A 17,673-nucleotide genomic window follows, 5' to 3' on the forward strand; every position below is an offset into this window, starting at 1 on the left:
TAAAAATTTAAACATGCATAAAGTATTACATATATATATGCAAACCTATACTAAAATATGATTGTAACAAACTGATGCGATATCTTAGCGCTAAAGGATAGCTCTCGAGGATATACTTCATTTACAATTTATGTTTACTTTAGAAATTAATATGAAAAATAAGAGGAACCATATCTCTCGATACTTGTGTTTTGAAACGATTCTTGCCTTATTTAAATCGATATTTTGTAGCATATCTACTCAGATTCAACAGCATTCGTGGAACTAAATGCTTAATACCAAATAATTATTTTATATGGGAATTTACAAGGTCGATAGTTGGAAATTTTCCAAAGATTTATATGAGAACATCGATAGTGCTTCCCGAGTTGAAACATCGTCATGATTTAACCCAAAGTGTTGAAATGAAAAAAGTTTAAATTCCTATATTCAGAATTCGCGGGAACACGGGGGAAGAGACGCAAGTGCGCACGCAGAAATCAATGCCGCAAATTTTCAAAGCATGCGCCAGTGCACGAAGACAATCACGTCTGTACTACGCGTAAAGAAATAAATAAGGCAGTGATCAGGTGCAATTAACCGATTGGCAGGAAGTGCGTGGTGTAGTGGAATCAGTCGGTTCTTTTTTAGTAAAAGCCGCCCAGTTGAAATTCTTCCGAAAACAATGAAATCATAAAACAGTTTAACGGCTAATTGATTACTGTTTTTTTCATTCTTAATACTCGTCGATCACGGCAGACATGGATGAAAATTTGAGCCGCGGCTACGTGCAGTTAGGGAAAGCGAGGGGCATGAACGAATTCAAATTTTCCAATGGATTCACTCATCTGTCACCGCCTGTTGACAAATGCAACTTCATCTACTTCGCCCTTATACTTGGCGGTATAGGATTCCTCTTGCCGTACAACAGGTCACGCCGCAATCAGACACTATATTCTTCCGTGTGTCGGCAATCGAGTGTCAAAGACCTCCGTACCTTTAGTTTACGCTCTTTTCTTGAAAGTAAAATCGAACTTGCGGTATACGTTTGTGCATGCTTATGTCGAACACCAAAACCACGTATACCTTATGTTTTGATATACAGTGAACCCTTGCATAACGCTGATTCGAATAACGCGATGACAAGATCGTGACAATACTCGTAAAGCGCGATAAGCCGTATATAGCGGCTAGAAAAAGTATTTTAACCTTCTTTTTTTGCAATGAAGAATTTTTCTTTAACAGATTTTATGTACTTCATTTCCATAGCATCAAATTTGTGTAGTCATGTAAACATGCTACTAAATGATACGAAATGCAATGTACTTGGATGTAATTTAATTGGTTTGTAAATGCTATGATAAATACAATGTTATGTCAATACTTTTTGTAGCCACCGTATTCATATATAGGGAAGCTAACGGTTGTAAAGGATGTCAAAATTTATCTCTTATCCTCGAATATCCTGGTATAGCTGATATCAAAGAAAGATTCGTATAACGCGGAATATTGCGTAAAGATCCACTGTACTTTTAATAATGATTCTAGATCGTAAATGCTTGTTGAAAATCGATCAATGATCTCAGGGATGGTCATATGAGAATATTGCATGGCTATACTTAGTAGTAGATTGTTAGTAAAAAATATTCTTAATAAAAAATATTAATTGAGTTTATTATTCATGGAACGTAACGTGGATTTGTCTGTTTCTTACAGTTTCATCATAGCGGTGGACTTTTTTCAAGCGAGGTATCCCGGAACTACTGTAATATTCGATATGTCAGTTGTCTACATTATCATGGCCTTTTTCGCGGTTTTTGCAAATAATATTTTGATCGAAACATTGTCCCTAAACACACGGATAACATTTGGTAAGAATTAACAACAAGTGTAAAAATTTTTCCATTAAGAACATGAGAGAAACATTTTGTATAAAAATATGCTATTATTTAATACACTAATATGAATTGTAGGATATCTGGTAGCCTTCGTCACCTTAAATTTTGTTGTGATTTCCGAGATCTGGTGGGAGCCTTTTAACGTGGCTACTTCTTACACGATTAATTTAGTCGTCGTTGCAATAGTATCGCTGGGCTGTACCGGTAAAGAATGCTTTGTGTCACGAATTCCATGAAAATTCACATTTTATATTAAAATTGCTATTTTTTAATTAGTTCAACAATCGAGCTTTTACGGATACACTTCCATGCTTCCCAGTCGATACACACAGGCAGTGATGATTGGAGAAAGTGAGAAATAAACACTCAAATAATTGTTTTATTTAAAGTATCGAATTGAAGAAATATTAAGAAAGAACATATATTTTCTTGTAGGCATTGCTGGCCTTTGGGTATCAATCAATCGAATATTAACAAAGTCTTTGCTTGACGATGAACGTAGCAACACATCCATGTTTTTCGTTTTATCGAATAGCACGATTCTAATGTGTTTCTTACTAAACCAAAAAGTTCGCAAGACTGATTTCGTGCAGTTTTATATAACACTATGTCAAGAAAGAAATCGAATTACGTTAGAACCGACGGAAGATGTTGGTTTGGTACATATCAACTGACGTATTAACTAACAATTTTAATTAAATAATATTAAATGTTTTTTGTGAACAGATGGATCCATTGGATCAAGTCGGGGACCCTTCGAAAGGTCAGTATGGGGTTCTAAAGATTCAGACTAGTCCTTTAGGAAATGAATCTGCAAGTGGAAACACCGAGCTAAGTGGTAAAAATTACAATTTATTTCTAGTGCGTCCAATAACATTTATTTGTGATAATAAATCAATAATTTTTATTTTTAGGAACAAATCAGTATTCACCATTCTCATTTAGTAACCCAGTATATGAACCTGGTGCGCCATCAGGAAATCCTCCTGGTAGCGCTGGTCCTACATACAAAGTTGAAGATGTAGTTGTTATGAGAGGAACGTATGGAACTCAAACTAGTAAACCGTGGTCTGAAATCAAAAGTACCCATATTCTTTAATTCTAAATTTTTATTATACCATAAAATTAATTTTTCTTCACTAAAAACTAACATACATGATATTTTTTAAGAGGGTTTTCTTGCAAGACTCGAAGTGGCAAAGATAATATGTCCATATATGGCTAGTATTGGTCTAGCATACTTTGTGACACTTTGTTTGTACCCTGGAATTATGTCAGAAATTATTTCTTGCGAGCTTGGATCATGGATGCCGGTAATTTTGATGACAGCGTTTAATGCTTCTGATGTATTGGGCAAGGTATAAAGAATTTTAATGTCTCGAATATATATTCGCTGAACATAGATATATATATCTGAATATGAATGTACATATGGATATCTTGTTATTTAATATTTCAGATACTTGCTTTGATTCCTTACGATTGGAAACGTACCCAGTTACTATCATTTGCGAGTGTTCGAGTTATATTGATCCCTTTATTTCTACTTTGTGCATTACCTAGAAGTACTCCAATATTTTCTGGAGAGGGATATCCATTGCTACTTTCTTGCTTGCTGGGTGTGACAAATGGCATCGTTGGGTCGGTACCAATGATGCAGGCACCTACTAAAGTACCGGAGGGACATCGTGAATTAGCAGGTATTATATACTATATGTATATTTAAATTTTCATTTACGATGACGACTTATTTCTTATAACGTTACTGTATCTTTTTAGGGAATATTATGACTTTGTCATATACTACAGGTTTGACAGTAGGCTCGTTATTCGCATACATACTGGATACTCGTTTCGAGCTACCAGTCCAGTCGAAAGATGTATGCTTTAATGCATTAAACCCATCAGTAATGCCACTTAATAATACAACACCAAGCATTTTAACAACTATTATGTCTTCCGCATTACCCACGTTAGAAAGCGTTACACCAAAGGTAAAAACTACTGTAACTGTCTTGTCAACTATTTTAACATCCACTTTGATGTCCAATAATACTACCGTTAGTACATTAACTACTGGTGTGATGGAAGCATCCACGACCATATCCCCGAAGATGTTTGTTAACGTTACCGCTTCAGTTAATAATGCAATTTTACAACACTAGGATACGCACGTTTGTGTGCTGTGTTGAATCTGGTGCTTTATCTAAATAATTTTATTCAAATAATTTATTATGACGTAGAATCTTATTTATTGATTTGTAGATTATAATTATTTATTCGTTTAAATTATCGCAGTATTTTCCGTATAAAATGATACCAGTAAATTTGTGAAATGTTAAAGAGATTTTGATTCCACAGAACGGTAGTTAAAATCGCCAGATTGAACACACACACAAAAATTCGAGTTCTCGATCCTTATGATTTCGTAAATATTGCAGTAATTATTTACTCGAGTTTTTACCGGAATTTATTAACGAGTAAAAGATATTTTTAACAAAAAAAGTGATCAGGAGTCAATAAAACAAACACGGAGTAATGTTGTATCCACATTACGCCGAATAAATACTTCTTTTTAACTCCTGTAGAATAATTAAGCCAGAAAAAAACTTTAAAAGTCTTCTTCGATGATATTATTGTGTCTTTTATATAATCGTGGCTAATTTTATAGCCGTCTACTTATTAAATTTTATTGTTAAACGCAAAAAAAAAAGATTCAAATATATAGCTGTAAAATTTGTTGCACGTGAGGAGAGGAAAAGATCTTTTTAATCCTTAAATAATATGATGACGAATAATCGTAACTCGACAGAGACAATCCCAATGCGTTAACTCATAGTGTTCCTTTATTTATTTAGGCAATTTTAAGAATTAAGAAAATAATATTTCTCCTGAAGTTTCTGTCTAGATAAAAAAGAAGAATCTGCTACTGAAATAGTATTTGACTTCGTATCGTTTAAGGATTAAATCATATCCTTCGATGAGTTGTTTTTTAATTTAAAACTTGTTAACTTTATGTTAATCCTAGAACTGTCCGGAACGACACGAAAAAGAAGGAAATTATATCCAAACGATATTCAAAGTCCTTCCTGGTAGTTCTGAGCACTGCACTTGTTAGATCAATGGTTGAGACGTAGCAAATTTACGCGATCTAGTTATCGTGCAAGTATATTCTGTAAGAGATTGTTATATGTCTGCGTGAATAGTTAATAATTATAAATGTAAGATATATATACTTACAACATACTTCCGTATGAAACGAAGAAAACGACGAAAAAAGAAGAAAAGAAGAAAAGCATGTGTTTTTTTCGAGCGCGTAGTTTTTTACCTAAGTTAATACGCCCAGAAACATATCCATATTGTTGCGTGGAAAGGTTTATAATCAAATATTCTCAATCTTTGTAGCCACTGAATGAAACTTTACACACTGGATAGGTACACTCTGCAAAAGATCATGTTTTCACGCGTTGTCATATAGAAGTTAAACTTATAATTAAAAAAGAGAAGGAAGGGTAGATTCTTTACCAGAATTCTTTTCGCTATTTCTTTCTTAACGTTTGTTTTATATTAAATCACATAATGAAGCTCATCCAAGCTCGTGAATTAAATGGACTTAACCGACAATTTAAAGCTCGGAAGCATTTTTACGAACGTTCCAACGACGGATTACACTTCAAAGTATAAAAGATTACATCTTAATAGATAAATGTATATGCGTAATATTCACCAAATGTACCACCCATCCAAACAGCTTACAGTTGTATTTCATATATTCAAAATATATCTAGAAATCGTTTAGAGATGAAGCATACACAAACACACAACACACACATGAACCCGGGATTACACGTAAAACATACACACGTAAGAATTGTCTATACATACCCATACACACGCAAATTCGAGGTAATGCAAATTAATCATATCAATTCGTATCATCGATTCTATCACAATTTCTCTTGTACGATGGTTTGTTTTATCCGATCGCAATCCGGATGCACGAAACGTCGACATCTTTTTCAGACTCAGTATGGAGTAAGATTGTTAAGATTCGGGGAGAACCGACAAGTCGTTACATACATGTTATGTGTATATCTTTACTCTCAACATATCGAGATATGGAGTGGGGTTTTGAAAATTTATCACATAGGAAAATTTGAGAAAAGTGTTGGGGGATCTTCAGTACAGGGAAAAAAAAAACGAAAACACGGCACGTTCCTTTCTGAGATATTTTTTTATGAGATGAATTCCAGTTTTACAATCGCATCGTAGGCGAGAGAAGATATTTTAGTGGTTCGTTAAGCGACTACGGTATATTTTTTATTGCCCTTTCATTAGTATCGTATACTTGCAATATAAGTTCCATGATACATCTGGTAAAACCTATGTCAGAGAAAAGAAACGGAAAGAAAAAAAAATGCACGTGAGAGAAAGATACTCGAAAGGTCGAACGTAATTAGGGGAATTTATACGAGGATTACTAAAAAAAATCGTAATAGAATTATGAAATGAGTGATGAGGTATGATTATGAGTGTACAGTATAAGAATGCTTCTTAAACGATTGTGTGTAGAAAATACGGAGAGTCCTTTTGTTTGATAATCATATTTTTCATTAAAATGTAACTATCCGTATGTCAGATACGACATGGAGTAATATTCCGTACAGCCTTTAATATATATATATACTCGTTAAAAGAGTACGTATACAAAGAAGGGCAGATGTGATCAATTTTTACATTAGTCTTCTACGTATCAGAAGTTACTCCACATTGTAATTAATAACGTGTACAAATAATAAATATGTATATATATATATATTATATTCTTTAATATATCTTATCCAAGTATAATACTCTTTACGAATCAAACATTACACTCTTGACCACTATCATTAATCGATACTGTCTCCTATATTAGTTTCCTTTACATCAATTAATTGATCTCATTTTTTTTCTTTCCTTTACTAAAAAAAGAAGGGGACAAATTAATGTATTGAATTCTATACGTATTATCAAAATACTGTCACTTAATAATCGGTAATAATTCGCAATAATATTTGTTAACAAATTTAAGTGACACAAATCTCTTCTTTTTCTTCAGATTTTCCCTACCTATTACAATAAGCTAAGGACGGTTCATTAGATATTAACCACGTCGGTTTAAGAGTATAATCACTAGAGCGGCTTAAAAAATAATTAATCAGCAAAGTGATTATGCTCTTAAAGACCGTCAAACCTTTATGTTTCCTTTACAGTGGAATGAAATGGTAAACGCCATTCTATCACAGTTAAATAAATTGAATACGCTAAGTTAAATGTACGCATAGTTTTCAAACAGTCATTTGAGATACTTAGCAGCCCAGTCTGTTCGACCATGAAGACTTCCGCTGCCTTTTGTGTTCAGCACAGTTCCGTATGCGATTGGTTGATGTGTTCCTTTATTCGTATTTTCTATTGAACCCATAATTGTTAATAGTAATAAATTAGTAACCGAGATTCAATGATCAACGTTGAAAGTATCTGACCAAATGTAGAAGAAATATTTGTCTTAAAAAATAGACAAGGTTAAGAATACTTACTGATATTCTGTGTACCATAGACGCTGGGATAAGGCAACCTTAAAGTTTGATCGGTGAGGTATCGATTTCGTGGAATGTAATATTGTCTCGTCTGATTTTCGACAGAGTTCTTAGGTACCCAGAAGGAATCGGTGAATTCTTCGTATTTCTCCACCGGTTGACCAACCAAGTTCCGTATTAATCTAGGCCTGTTCGGGTCGGAGTCACCGTTTCTTCAAAAATAAAAAAGAAAACGAGAAACCATTAGACGAAACCTCGGTTAAAATAAATCGATTAAAAACTTGAATCTCAGGAATTCATCGATTTAATTTATTGAACATCTTTTGATTTACAATGGAAGGCGGATAGTGTACAAGATATAAAAAAAAGGAAATTCAATCTGAGAAAAGGATTCTCGAAAATCAGTCACGTCCATTAAGTAGCACCTAATTACAAGTAAATAAAAGAAATAATCTCAAAAGAAATATCCTATCGTGTCCAGACACGTGAAACATTTGCGAAGCTCGTTTTCCCAGATCATACAATACAGCAACATACATCCCAGTATTGTCAGCGAGCAAGGGATCAGGATTTGCTTTAGTAGATCTCGAAACATTCGATACCTGGACGCTAAACTCGCACTTGGACCAGCGACGTATCGAGCCACAGCGATGTAATGTTGCTTCCCCGATGCTTTTCGACCATTCTTCACGTTTGATGGCTGCAACTGATTCCAATTGATGGTCGATGGCTCGTTCCAAGCTGGCAGCACCCAGTTCCCGTTGCTCTGTCGCGTATTCTCTGGCAAATAATTGGCATTCCAATTGGCACGGTTCTCTTTGTACAGTCGTTCTGGGACTAGCTTTGCGTTCACGTTCTCAGGAATGATCTTGCTACTGACGTGGACAATTCAAGGATTAGATTTTATATAGAGTTGTATCGTGATACGCAGAGGAGATTCCTACTTAATACGCAGCTTTTCGATTTAGGAAATTCGAGCAACGCACCCCAAGAGCTCGGCAAACTCGTCCTCGTCCAATTTTTGGGGATTGCTTTCGCGCATGTAACTATTATGGTTCAACAAAGGTAGTATCGTTTGCTGTTGCTGCTGCTGCATCATTTTCTCTTGTGCTCTGTAATTAAGTGCAAGCTCGTTTGATATTTTTAAACGTCGATTTCTTAGTTCTTAACATATGAAGTTAGAACTATCGATATTCTTTATCAAAACCGAGTCCTTGATGGAGGTTTTCTCAACATTATGTTAATTATTTCGTATCATAACGATTTTCTCATAGTGATTCATAAGTTCATAAGAAAACTACCAGGAATCATAAGTTTCACAACTTACGACAACTATGACGCACTTGATGCTTATCACTTCATTTATCGAAAGAAATAAATACATAAAACCAGTTAAGAGGAAGATCCTATGCATCAAGATAAAACGGAAATCGAGAATAGCAAAATTGCATCGAATGTTTCGTTTTCCAGAAAATCGAATTTAAAAACTTGTTTTCTTCTTTTCTTGTTTTTACTTGTCGAAATTAAATTTTGATATAGATAAACATATTGGAAAATCGCTGGCAATGTGTTTTTGATATTTATCAATTCAAGGCAAATTCGATCAAAAAGTATCGAGCTTCTTGTGTAACTCTACCTTCGTATGCTAAGGTATAAAGATACAAAAGATTCAATTCACCTGGATTCCATCGAAGACCTGAGTACTTCTTGCTGGGCGTAATTGTACGATTTAGAAACAGGGGGTGGAAGATTCACTTTGTTCAAAACGAGATCTCGTTGAGATGTGACACCGATCTTTGTACTATTAATTATACGCGGGATGTTCGTTTGGAAATAGGGATACCTATAAAAGCATTATTTCAATGATTATTATTATAGTTATTTCTTATTATAGTCTACAAGGTGGATCAACTAAATGAGATTACATAAATTTCTGCCTGAAAAAGTCCGTTGAAACAAAATTGTCACTAATACAACAAACTAAAAACTATTAATAAACCCTTAAAAGGTAGAAGTAAAAGTAAAAGTAATAAAAGTCTAGCAAATAATGGTGAAATATTATTTTTGTAATTGTCCGTTTCATTTAGCTGATCCACTACAAGATGGATCGAATATACAGATATTCTCTAGACAACTTGTAAAAGTTTTACCTCAGGGATTGCTGTGCTGTAGGCCTTTTAATAGGATTCCACTGTAACATATCTTCCATAAGTATTACTGCTTCTTGGCTAGCATTTGGTATTAAAACGGTTAACGATGTACGAGAAAAGTTTGGAAACTTGAAATTCATAGCGGCAGCCAGTTGATATCCGTCTGGCCAATCATCCTTCTCCGGCGTGCCAATGACGGAACATATTTTAAAGATTTCGTCGATTTCGCTTTTCCCGGGGAAAAGTGGCCGAAACGTGTATAGTTCGGCCATGATGCAACCCACCGCCCAAATGTCGATCGGGCTGTTATAAGTCGTAGAATGGAGCAGCACTTCCGGTGCTCTATACCTGAAATGAAACCCTTAAATTAATTAAAAAGAAAATTCTTAATTTCTCTTACGGATTTCAATTCATATTCGTTTCTATTATCATTATTATAAATATTAATATTACAAATATTAATATAACTCTTTCTCTAACTCAAAAGATTAAAGAGAGATTAAACAGATTTCTTTATTATTTCATCCCTTATTATTCGTTAAAAATCACTTTACAATTTTCTTATTCATTTTAAATAAGTCGTCCAATGGATGAGAAATATAATTTTGTCAATCGTTCGTGCGATTATTGTTAATTGAACGTACTAATAATAATTATTGATTAAACAAATGTTTGAATAAGTAGATATTACCATCTAGTGGATACGTAATCCGTGTAAGGCGGCCTTGAACGTATTTCCCTGGCCAGGCCGAAATCAGCAATTTTCACCAGTTCTGGTCCCATACATAATAAATTTTCAGGTTTCATGTCGCGGTGGAAAAAGCCATGTTTATGCATGAACGCCAGTCCTTGAAGCACTTGGTATACTATATTCTTGATTACTGGTTCAGGAAAAAGTTTGTCCCTGTTGCATAATACATTCATGAAAGTCTATTCCCTAAAAGTTAGATAGATAATTTAATAAATTTTTTTACCTGTCCTTCATTAGTTGATAAAGATTCTCCTTCATATACTCGAAAACGAAATACAATACGTCGTTTTCACGAATTACTTCCTTTAATTTAACCACATTCGCGTGACTAAGTTTCTTCAAGGACTACAAACGAAAAAAATTGGAACGAATATTTAAGTAATTTCTTTTTCATTCTGAACGCTGGAATTATTTTAATAACTAATTTCCGTGAATGAATAAATTAGTTATTAATTTTAGATACAATCAAAGAATACATGGAATCTAAGAATTCGGAAAATAATAGGAACGAGCTATTATCTAGACTATGAATTTTTATACAAGTTCGTAAATTTACTTGGCAATTAATAAAAAAAAGACAAGCTAAGAATTACAATGCATACTCTACTGCATATTTACAATTTTAAATTTTGTATATAATACGTCAAAAATCATAGTCCAACGATAAGATCAAATTACAAATTCTCTTGCTAGGATCTATAAAATAAATTATTTTGTTTGCATTACTTTAACTTCGCGCAAATTCATCGCCTCTTCCCACGAATAATATTTCCTCTTCATTCTTTTTATGGCAACCTTTTCGCCGGTATCGATGCGTTCCCCAAGAACAACGGAACCGAATGTTCCATCTCCTAATTGGTTTAATGTTATGTATCGATTCATTTTCATCGATGTTCAAATTGTCGAAGGTTTACAACATTTCTTCAGCTTGCGGACTGATTGTTCGTCTCAAAGTACTCTGGACGCATCATATTAATTTCTAAAACAAAAATTGCCACTTTTTTTTCACGACCTTGAAAAGATTGATTCAAGATTATTTTCGAAGAAATTAAATTCTTAAATTGAATTTTTTACCGAAATAATATTTCGATAGATTGTTTTCCTAATCATAAGTACCAATATCTAATAATATTATTAATGATTAATAATATTTTAATCCTTAACGATTAGCACGAATGAAATTTCATGCGGATTTTGTTTCACCATCTTATCGTTATTTATAAATCTGCGAACATTATCATCTTCTTACTTCCTGCTTAATAACAATCATAACGATAATAAATATCGATCATGATTATTAAACTTGTTTTTTACTTTATTGATCTCCAAAATGAAAAAATATATTTTGGTAAATTCCCAATCATAACAGTAATAACGTGATTTTCACTAATGATAATTCGTAAAGATTATGATAATACAATCTAATAATAACTCAATAGTCATTATAATAATAAGTAATAATCATTATTCTTTTTGCATAGTACGTAGTAGATGACGTACGTTAAATCATTATAATAGTTATCTAAATTTATTTAAATTTACATGAATTGTTAGTTAATGTCGTTATTAGAGTGTCCATTAGAACATACGATAAGTAATATAATTATACAAAATGGATATTCATTTGTTATGAATTTGTTATGACATTTCGTAATCTTCATTTACAAAGCGATATTAATATCAATATGTAGTTGCGTTCATCTGGTTCTTATGTAATACGAGAAAGAATCAAAGCGTTCCTTTATTGTTTTTTTCAGCAAACAGAGACACACATTTTTCCTGTAGAAATGTTTTTAAATAGTAGATAAGTATTTGATTAGATTTATCAAATTATCGTTTTATTTATCTTATCTTTCTCTCAGATCTCGTATCGTCAGTGAATTATTACTAATTCATCGCTAATTCGAAATAAGATCTTTTCATATTACATAACCTAAATAGAAAGATTAAGACCTTACCAAGACCCTATCTATTAACACCCTATCCACGTAGCGACGTTTCACAGACGCGTATTAGACTCGTTGATGAGGATAGTGGCAAGTACGTTTGCATGTAGCGGTCGTTGTAAAGCAATATGCACCTATTCATGAAAAAACAATCGACAAAAGTTTTCGTCGCTACGTATTTTCGTCATGACATTGTCGGTAATCAGTAGCGAGGCGTACGTGTACGTTGCAGCTACAAACGAATGTATCGATATAGAAAAGAAGCGTTTTTCTCATAGCTCGACACTTTAAAATAACGACAAAACAAAATGTATCTTACTGTACGTTTCGTTGATCGAACATCGACGTAAATAACAATGATCGTGTCTAACAGACTACTCGTAGACACTGGGCTCAATTTTTCTGTTAGTTATAGATAAGTTATGTATGTTATAATTAGATAAGTTATATATAGTTAGTAAGTTATATTAGTTATCTATGTGTTCATCAATATTTATTTATCTACCTTTTGTAATCGTAGCACCGGTGATAGAGAAAAAGAAAAAAGGAGAATTTTATCGGATAAATTATTATCTCCCTCTTTATTTTATCTTTTATCTGGAGAGATAAAATCCGATATAGCGGATAAGTTATTGTATCTGATAAGATCCATTTACAACATCGCTCACCAGATAATAGTTAAAATTGCTAAAAGTTTATTATCTTTTGAGATTAATTTTTATGTTTTCTCGTTGTTAATTGATATTTATCAATATCACAGTGATAATCGGGACAATTTGTTTGATATCGAAGATAACGATAATAACAATGAACTATTATCAAAAATCTTTACTAGAGAAAAATCGTGCAGTTGATCGAAAAAAAAAGGCTGTACACACTTCAACTAGCTTATACCACTTGTTGGAAGTTGTTGGAGTTAAAGTTTCATTACTAACGGAAATGCTATCGAGAAAATGCTGATATACACTTCGTAAAATATGAAACGGTATGCTGGTACCGATATGTAGATACTATTGCATTGAATTGTTAACTGAATTTCATTTAGCTTGAAATATCGACACTTGTTACTTCTTAGATATATGAGCATATTTTGATAAAGACACGTGGCGCTTTATACGTCGTTTATATGGATGAATGTGTAATTAAGTACATGAATAAATAATTTGGTGACATTTTTTGTCCATTTGTCAACACATGTATAATTGACGTAAAGAAGAAATAGCTATCGTCAATTCGAATAAAAAATAATAAGATAAAAAATCACAGATAAAGAGATTAATTTTAAATGCATGATATAAATCGTTAATCGCTAACAGTTACTGCTGTTTTATAATTGGACTTCGGATTATGTATTCACATATTTATGGGGAATTTGAAAGCAGAAGCACGCATAATGTGCATAAATTGATATTCAAGACACGATACTATCTGTAGTAATATCCAATACGTTAAATTAATTTCTATCCATGTTCTAACCATTAGTTATATTCATATAAATCCGCAATCTATCAGCAATCAGAGAATTTTGAAACTTTGAACCCTCGGAAATTGAAAGATTTCGAATTTAAAATTTATGCAAAATAAAAAGATCGTATCTTGCAAGAATTAAGATTGTACGTGTGAGTAGTTTCGACAAAAAAGGTACGGTAACCCAATTACGTCTTAGAATGATTTTGTTCGATGAGAACAACGCAGGTCAACATCAAGATTAGCATTCCCCTTACGTTCGCATGTGGACAATTTTCGTATCGGGTCAGTCATGCGAGAATATAGATTTTCTTAGGTCTCACGATTCAAGAAAATGGCTAAGTGTATGTATAATAAGGCCATTACTGAGGTTCTGACCTTCTATCAAAAGTTATAGCGTTACTTTCTCATTTATTACGATTGGTAATATGTTTCTTAACAGCAAACTTGACAGCAAAGTTCTGGGTAATTTACACGAGTTTGTTATTGTATAATAAAAAAAAAAAAAAAAAATGCTGGATCTCAGCAGCAGTTAAATAATAAAGTATAAATATTAATGAACTTATAAGTGACCAATTGCAATTCATTTGCTACCTGATATTCTATATTTTCATTTTAAAATCATAGTGAAAAATGTTACGCGAAATAATGATGCAGGAACAGTTAATACTACAGAACAGTATGGAATAACGTGGAACGTGATAAGTCGAATTTAAATAGAATAAAAATTTCATCTCGGTGAATTTACGATCAATTGAATCTATTCGATCGTTTACAATTCTTCGCCAATACCTGCTAACATTATACAATATACAAAATGTTATAGAAATAACCAATACGTAAAAAAAAACAAAACCGATCAATCAACGTAAGATTGTACTATAATTAACACTTGTTTTAATACATTTTACGCGATTTAATCGCGCGTTCTTAGTCCTCAAATATTTAATTTACTTATAAGAGGATTAGTTTAGAAATTTTTACGTTCAATGCGAACGTGGGACAAAATTGAAAAATTTTGAAATCTGACGAAACGATTAAAGTTAAGCAAACGGCTTAAGTTTATCGTATCGTAGTTTAACCGGAAGCGTTAGGAATTGGAGGCGTTGTCCGTTCAAATTTCAATATTCACTGTGGCTTGGAAAGCGTGAACAAATATGATGATTTTAATTTTTACTTACGACGAAAACCATCTGGCTCACCAACATTCCACGTACGTGATTACCTTTCTGCGCAATGTTCCTTCGCAAACTGTTAATCGAGCGGCCATGCTTCACCGTGTGTAGTCATGGTTACAAGTACTAACTGAAACTTGTACCATTGGTGGTTGTTTTAACCCTTATTGTGATAATTCGTTGGCTGATCGCATTCTTCTTCATCGATGAAAATAAAACAAACATCGAACTTTACAACCGTTATAAATAATTCAATTATAAGCAGAAATATTATTGCAGAAAAGAAGATAGTAGATAACGAAAGCAGTACCATTTGCAAAAGGTCAAGCAGTATTTATAAAAGTCTAAAGAAATAGGGTAATCAAAGAAATTCGACATAAGAATCGTGCAATTAGTATTTAAAACGATTGCTTATAAAATTGAATGAATATTAAATGAATTTAAAATAAACAATTTTGAGACTTAATATTTGATTTAAGGTTGAAATGTTACCGACTATTGCTGGTTCATAAGTACAAATAAATAAGTAACGAATAAAAACATTTATAAATTGAAAATGATATGATGCAAAAAATACCTTATAAGAGATACAGATGACTAAAATACAAAAATACAAGTAAATGATAAATATTACATGTTTGTCAATGACAAATTGCAATGATATTTAACCTTTCCGATTGTATTTATAATGAAAGTGAGAGTATCAATTTTTAGATATGTATATTAAAATTATTAAATCGGATATTACTCTACATATCGCTAAAACTCGTGCAAATATATATATATATATTTCGAAATATTTTGATGTAACTGAATACACCGAAATATTTTTCACTTTTGTTTTACGTAGTACTTAATAATACTGGATTAGGAATATCAAAAATACAGTGATAGAAACAGACAGAAAGCAAGTTTACTCTACATATCGCTAAAACTCGTGCAAATATATATATATATATTTCGAAATATTTTGATGTAACTGAATACACCGAAATATTTTTCACTTTTGTTTTACGTAGTACTTAATAATACTGGATTAGGAATATCAAAAATACAGTGATAGAAACAGACAGAAAGCAAGTCTTTTGTGCAGATTTTAGTACTATCGAAGAAATTGTATTAATAATGATACAAGAAACTAAGAAAGCAAAAAAGAAGCAAGTAAAACAAGAAAAAACAAACCAAAAGGATGAGAAAAGTGAAGAAAATGTAAAAGAGGACACAAGTGAAAATATGTATGTGAAATAAAAATCAATCAATTAGTTTAAAACATTATTGAAAATACAATTTATTTCTGTAAAATGCTAAATTTACAAATATTAGTTATTATGAGTAAAATGCTATGTCTTGTTTATTAAAATTTTTAATGTAAATTGAACATAAATATTGTTGTATAGGTTAATATGTTTAGACATTCTCATATTACGTTGTGATATGTTACTTTTTAATATACATATATTATTTCTATATTTTTTCTTATGTGATATATTTTATACAGTTTACGTTATACATAAAAGATTAATTTTACATAACTTTTCTCAAATGTATTTTACTAATTTGGTTATGATAAATTATTTTAAAAATATATGAATAAAATTTATGAGATTTATTATTTTGCAGAAGATATGGGCCCTCTGTAAGATTTCGTTATCAGAGGGTATGGTCTCGCTTTTTCCTAATATTTGCAGTATTCATAGCTTGGTGTAATATTCAACAGGGTAAAGAATTTTATTTGGCTAAACAGGAAGAGATTTTATTAACTCGCACTCTGATTCTTAAATGTTCGAGCAATTATGAAGCTGAAATAAGTACATATCCTAAATGTGTACCCCAAAGATGTGGAAGGATAGTTACAGATAAATTAGTGTCGTCAACAGAAACTGATATTTTGTTAAAAATGGCAGTAAATGGTTTGAATTTAGCTGGTTCTGATGGAGGTGCAAGTATTTTGGACCTTCATTCTGGTGCTCTGAGTAAAGGTCAAGACTTTATAGATATTTACACTTTACCAGAAGCAAAAGAAATATTCAATAGTGTTGATTTTGCAATTTATAAGTATATAAATTCTTCATAGTTATTTAAAACAATATTATCTCCAATTTTGTAATTCCACAACATTTGCAGAGTAGTCAAGATTAAGATACAACATATAATAGCGTATACCTTTGGAATACCTCCAAACGAAATATTTTTAACAAAGCCTACGTTTTTTTCCCGAATGACTAATGTATCTGCAAAAACGGTACATGACGAATATTGGCATCCTCATGTTGATAAGGTACATAAATTATTAAATAATTTATAATATTCTATTTTGAAATTTTTATTTTTATTATAGGAAACATATGAATTTTTCCACTATACTGGTTTACTTTATCTGAACGATTTTGGAAGGGATTTTGAAGGAGGTCGATTTATGTTTGTCGATAAAAATATAAAAACTGTGATAGAACCTCGTAAAGGTAAACGATGATTGCAAAGAAAAAATACTGTTAATAAGCGAGAAAAAATATTATTTCAAGTTTCTTTTATAGGTAGAGTATCTATGTTTACTTCAGGTAGTGAGAATTTACATGAAGTTGAAAGAGTACAATCAGGAACTCGATATGCGTTAACCATATCTTTTACGTGTGATCCAAATGCCGCAATTTCTGATCCAAATTATCGAACAAAACAGGAAAAGTAGGATCATTGTATAAGCAAAAAATATATATTCATTATAGGTACC

The 17,673-nt window shown here is 32.1% G+C and overlaps 4 protein-coding genes across 10 annotated transcripts in view; 2 read left to right on the top strand and 2 right to left on the bottom strand.

Moving 5' to 3' along the window:
* Positions 1–17,673, bottom strand: part of Wbp2 (WW domain binding protein 2) — a 133,451-nt gene that overhangs the window by 3,183 nt on the left and 112,595 nt on the right. The window lies entirely within an intron of this gene.
* Ent3 (equilibrative nucleoside transporter 3) lies at positions 492–6,691 on the top strand. 2 transcript variants are annotated; one of them, XM_072003027.1, is made up of 10 exons: positions 492–910; positions 1,696–1,850; positions 1,953–2,081; positions 2,154–2,228; positions 2,313–2,536; positions 2,604–2,715; positions 2,792–2,959; positions 3,048–3,235; positions 3,337–3,577; positions 3,657–6,691. In XM_072003027.1, exons 1-10 carry the CDS (start codon positions 741–743, stop codon positions 4,040–4,042), a joined length of 1,848 nt encoding a protein of 615 aa, XP_071859128.1. In that variant the 5' UTR covers positions 492–740; the 3' UTR covers positions 4,043–6,691. The 2 variants fall into 2 exon arrangements, with proteins under 2 accessions (XP_071859128.1, XP_071859129.1); XM_072003028.1 differs by lacking the exon at positions 492–910 and adding an exon at positions 1,236–1,611.
* LOC139987118 (serine/threonine-protein kinase ICK) lies at positions 6,093–15,620 on the bottom strand. 4 transcript variants are annotated; one of them, XM_072003041.1, is made up of 11 exons: positions 15,523–15,620; positions 14,952–15,140; positions 11,084–11,336; positions 10,581–10,702; positions 10,298–10,510; positions 9,607–9,954; positions 9,135–9,299; positions 8,443–8,568; positions 8,059–8,331; positions 7,457–7,668; positions 6,093–7,328 (listed from the first exon to the last, which is right to left on the bottom strand). In XM_072003041.1, the coding sequence occupies exons 3-11, from the start codon at positions 11,243–11,245 to the stop codon at positions 7,216–7,218; spliced, it is 1,734 nt and encodes a 577-aa protein (XP_071859142.1). In that variant the 5' UTR covers positions 11,246–11,336; positions 14,952–15,140; positions 15,523–15,620; the 3' UTR covers positions 6,093–7,215. The 4 variants fall into 4 exon arrangements, with proteins under 4 accessions (XP_071859142.1, XP_071859144.1, XP_071859141.1 ...); XM_072003043.1 differs by lacking the exon at positions 15,523–15,620 and having other exon boundaries at positions 8,059–8,328; positions 14,952–15,187; XM_072003040.1 differs by lacking the exon at positions 15,523–15,620 and having other exon boundaries at positions 14,952–15,186.
* Positions 14,913–17,667, top strand: LOC139987144 (2-oxoglutarate and iron-dependent oxygenase domain-containing protein 3). Of its 3 annotated transcripts, none has more exons than XM_072003086.1 (5): positions 14,913–14,983; positions 16,566–17,000; positions 17,070–17,223; positions 17,284–17,407; positions 17,480–17,667. In XM_072003086.1, exons 1-5 carry the CDS (start codon positions 14,928–14,930, stop codon positions 17,629–17,631), a joined length of 921 nt encoding a protein of 306 aa, XP_071859187.1. In that variant the 5' UTR covers positions 14,913–14,927; the 3' UTR covers positions 17,632–17,667. The 3 variants fall into 3 exon arrangements, with proteins under 3 accessions (XP_071859187.1, XP_071859189.1, XP_071859188.1); XM_072003088.1 differs by lacking the exon at positions 14,913–14,983 and adding an exon at positions 15,958–16,180; XM_072003087.1 differs by lacking the exon at positions 14,913–14,983 and adding an exon at positions 16,273–16,313.

The sequence above is a fragment of the Bombus fervidus genome, chromosome 5, assembly GCF_041682495.2.
Source record: "Bombus fervidus isolate BK054 chromosome 5, iyBomFerv1, whole genome shotgun sequence".
Lineage (NCBI taxonomy): Eukaryota > Metazoa > Arthropoda > Insecta > Hymenoptera > Apidae > Bombus > Bombus fervidus.

Coding starts and splice junctions, on each gene's coding strand:
- LOC139987144 (XM_072003088.1), top strand. CDS start 16,071: ATGATACAAGAAACTAAGAAAGCAAAAAAGAAGCAAGTAAAACAAGAA. Junction 17,224..17,283: donor GGCATCCTCATGTTGATAAG/GTACATAAATTA, acceptor TTTTTATTATAG/GAAACATATGAATTTTTCCA. Junction 17,408..17,479: donor TGTGATAGAACCTCGTAAAG/GTAAACGATGAT, acceptor TTTCTTTTATAG/GTAGAGTATCTATGTTTACT.
- LOC139987118 (XM_072003041.1), bottom strand. CDS start 11,245: ATGAAAATGAATCGATACATAACATTAAACCAATTAGGAGATGGAACA. Junction 10,511..10,580: donor TATCAACTAATGAAGGACAG/GTAAAAAAATTT, acceptor ATTATGCAACAG/GGACAAACTTTTTCCTGAAC. Junction 8,569..9,134: donor AGGTCTTCGATGGAATCCAG/GTGAATTGAATC, acceptor ACTTAATTACAG/AGCACAAGAGAAAATGATGC.
- Ent3 (XM_072003027.1), top strand. CDS start 741: ATGGATGAAAATTTGAGCCGCGGCTACGTGCAGTTAGGGAAAGCGAGG. Junction 2,082..2,153: donor AGTATCGCTGGGCTGTACCG/GTAAAGAATGCT, acceptor TTTTTTAATTAG/TTCAACAATCGAGCTTTTAC. Junction 3,578..3,656: donor GGGACATCGTGAATTAGCAG/GTATTATATACT, acceptor GTATCTTTTTAG/GGAATATTATGACTTTGTCA.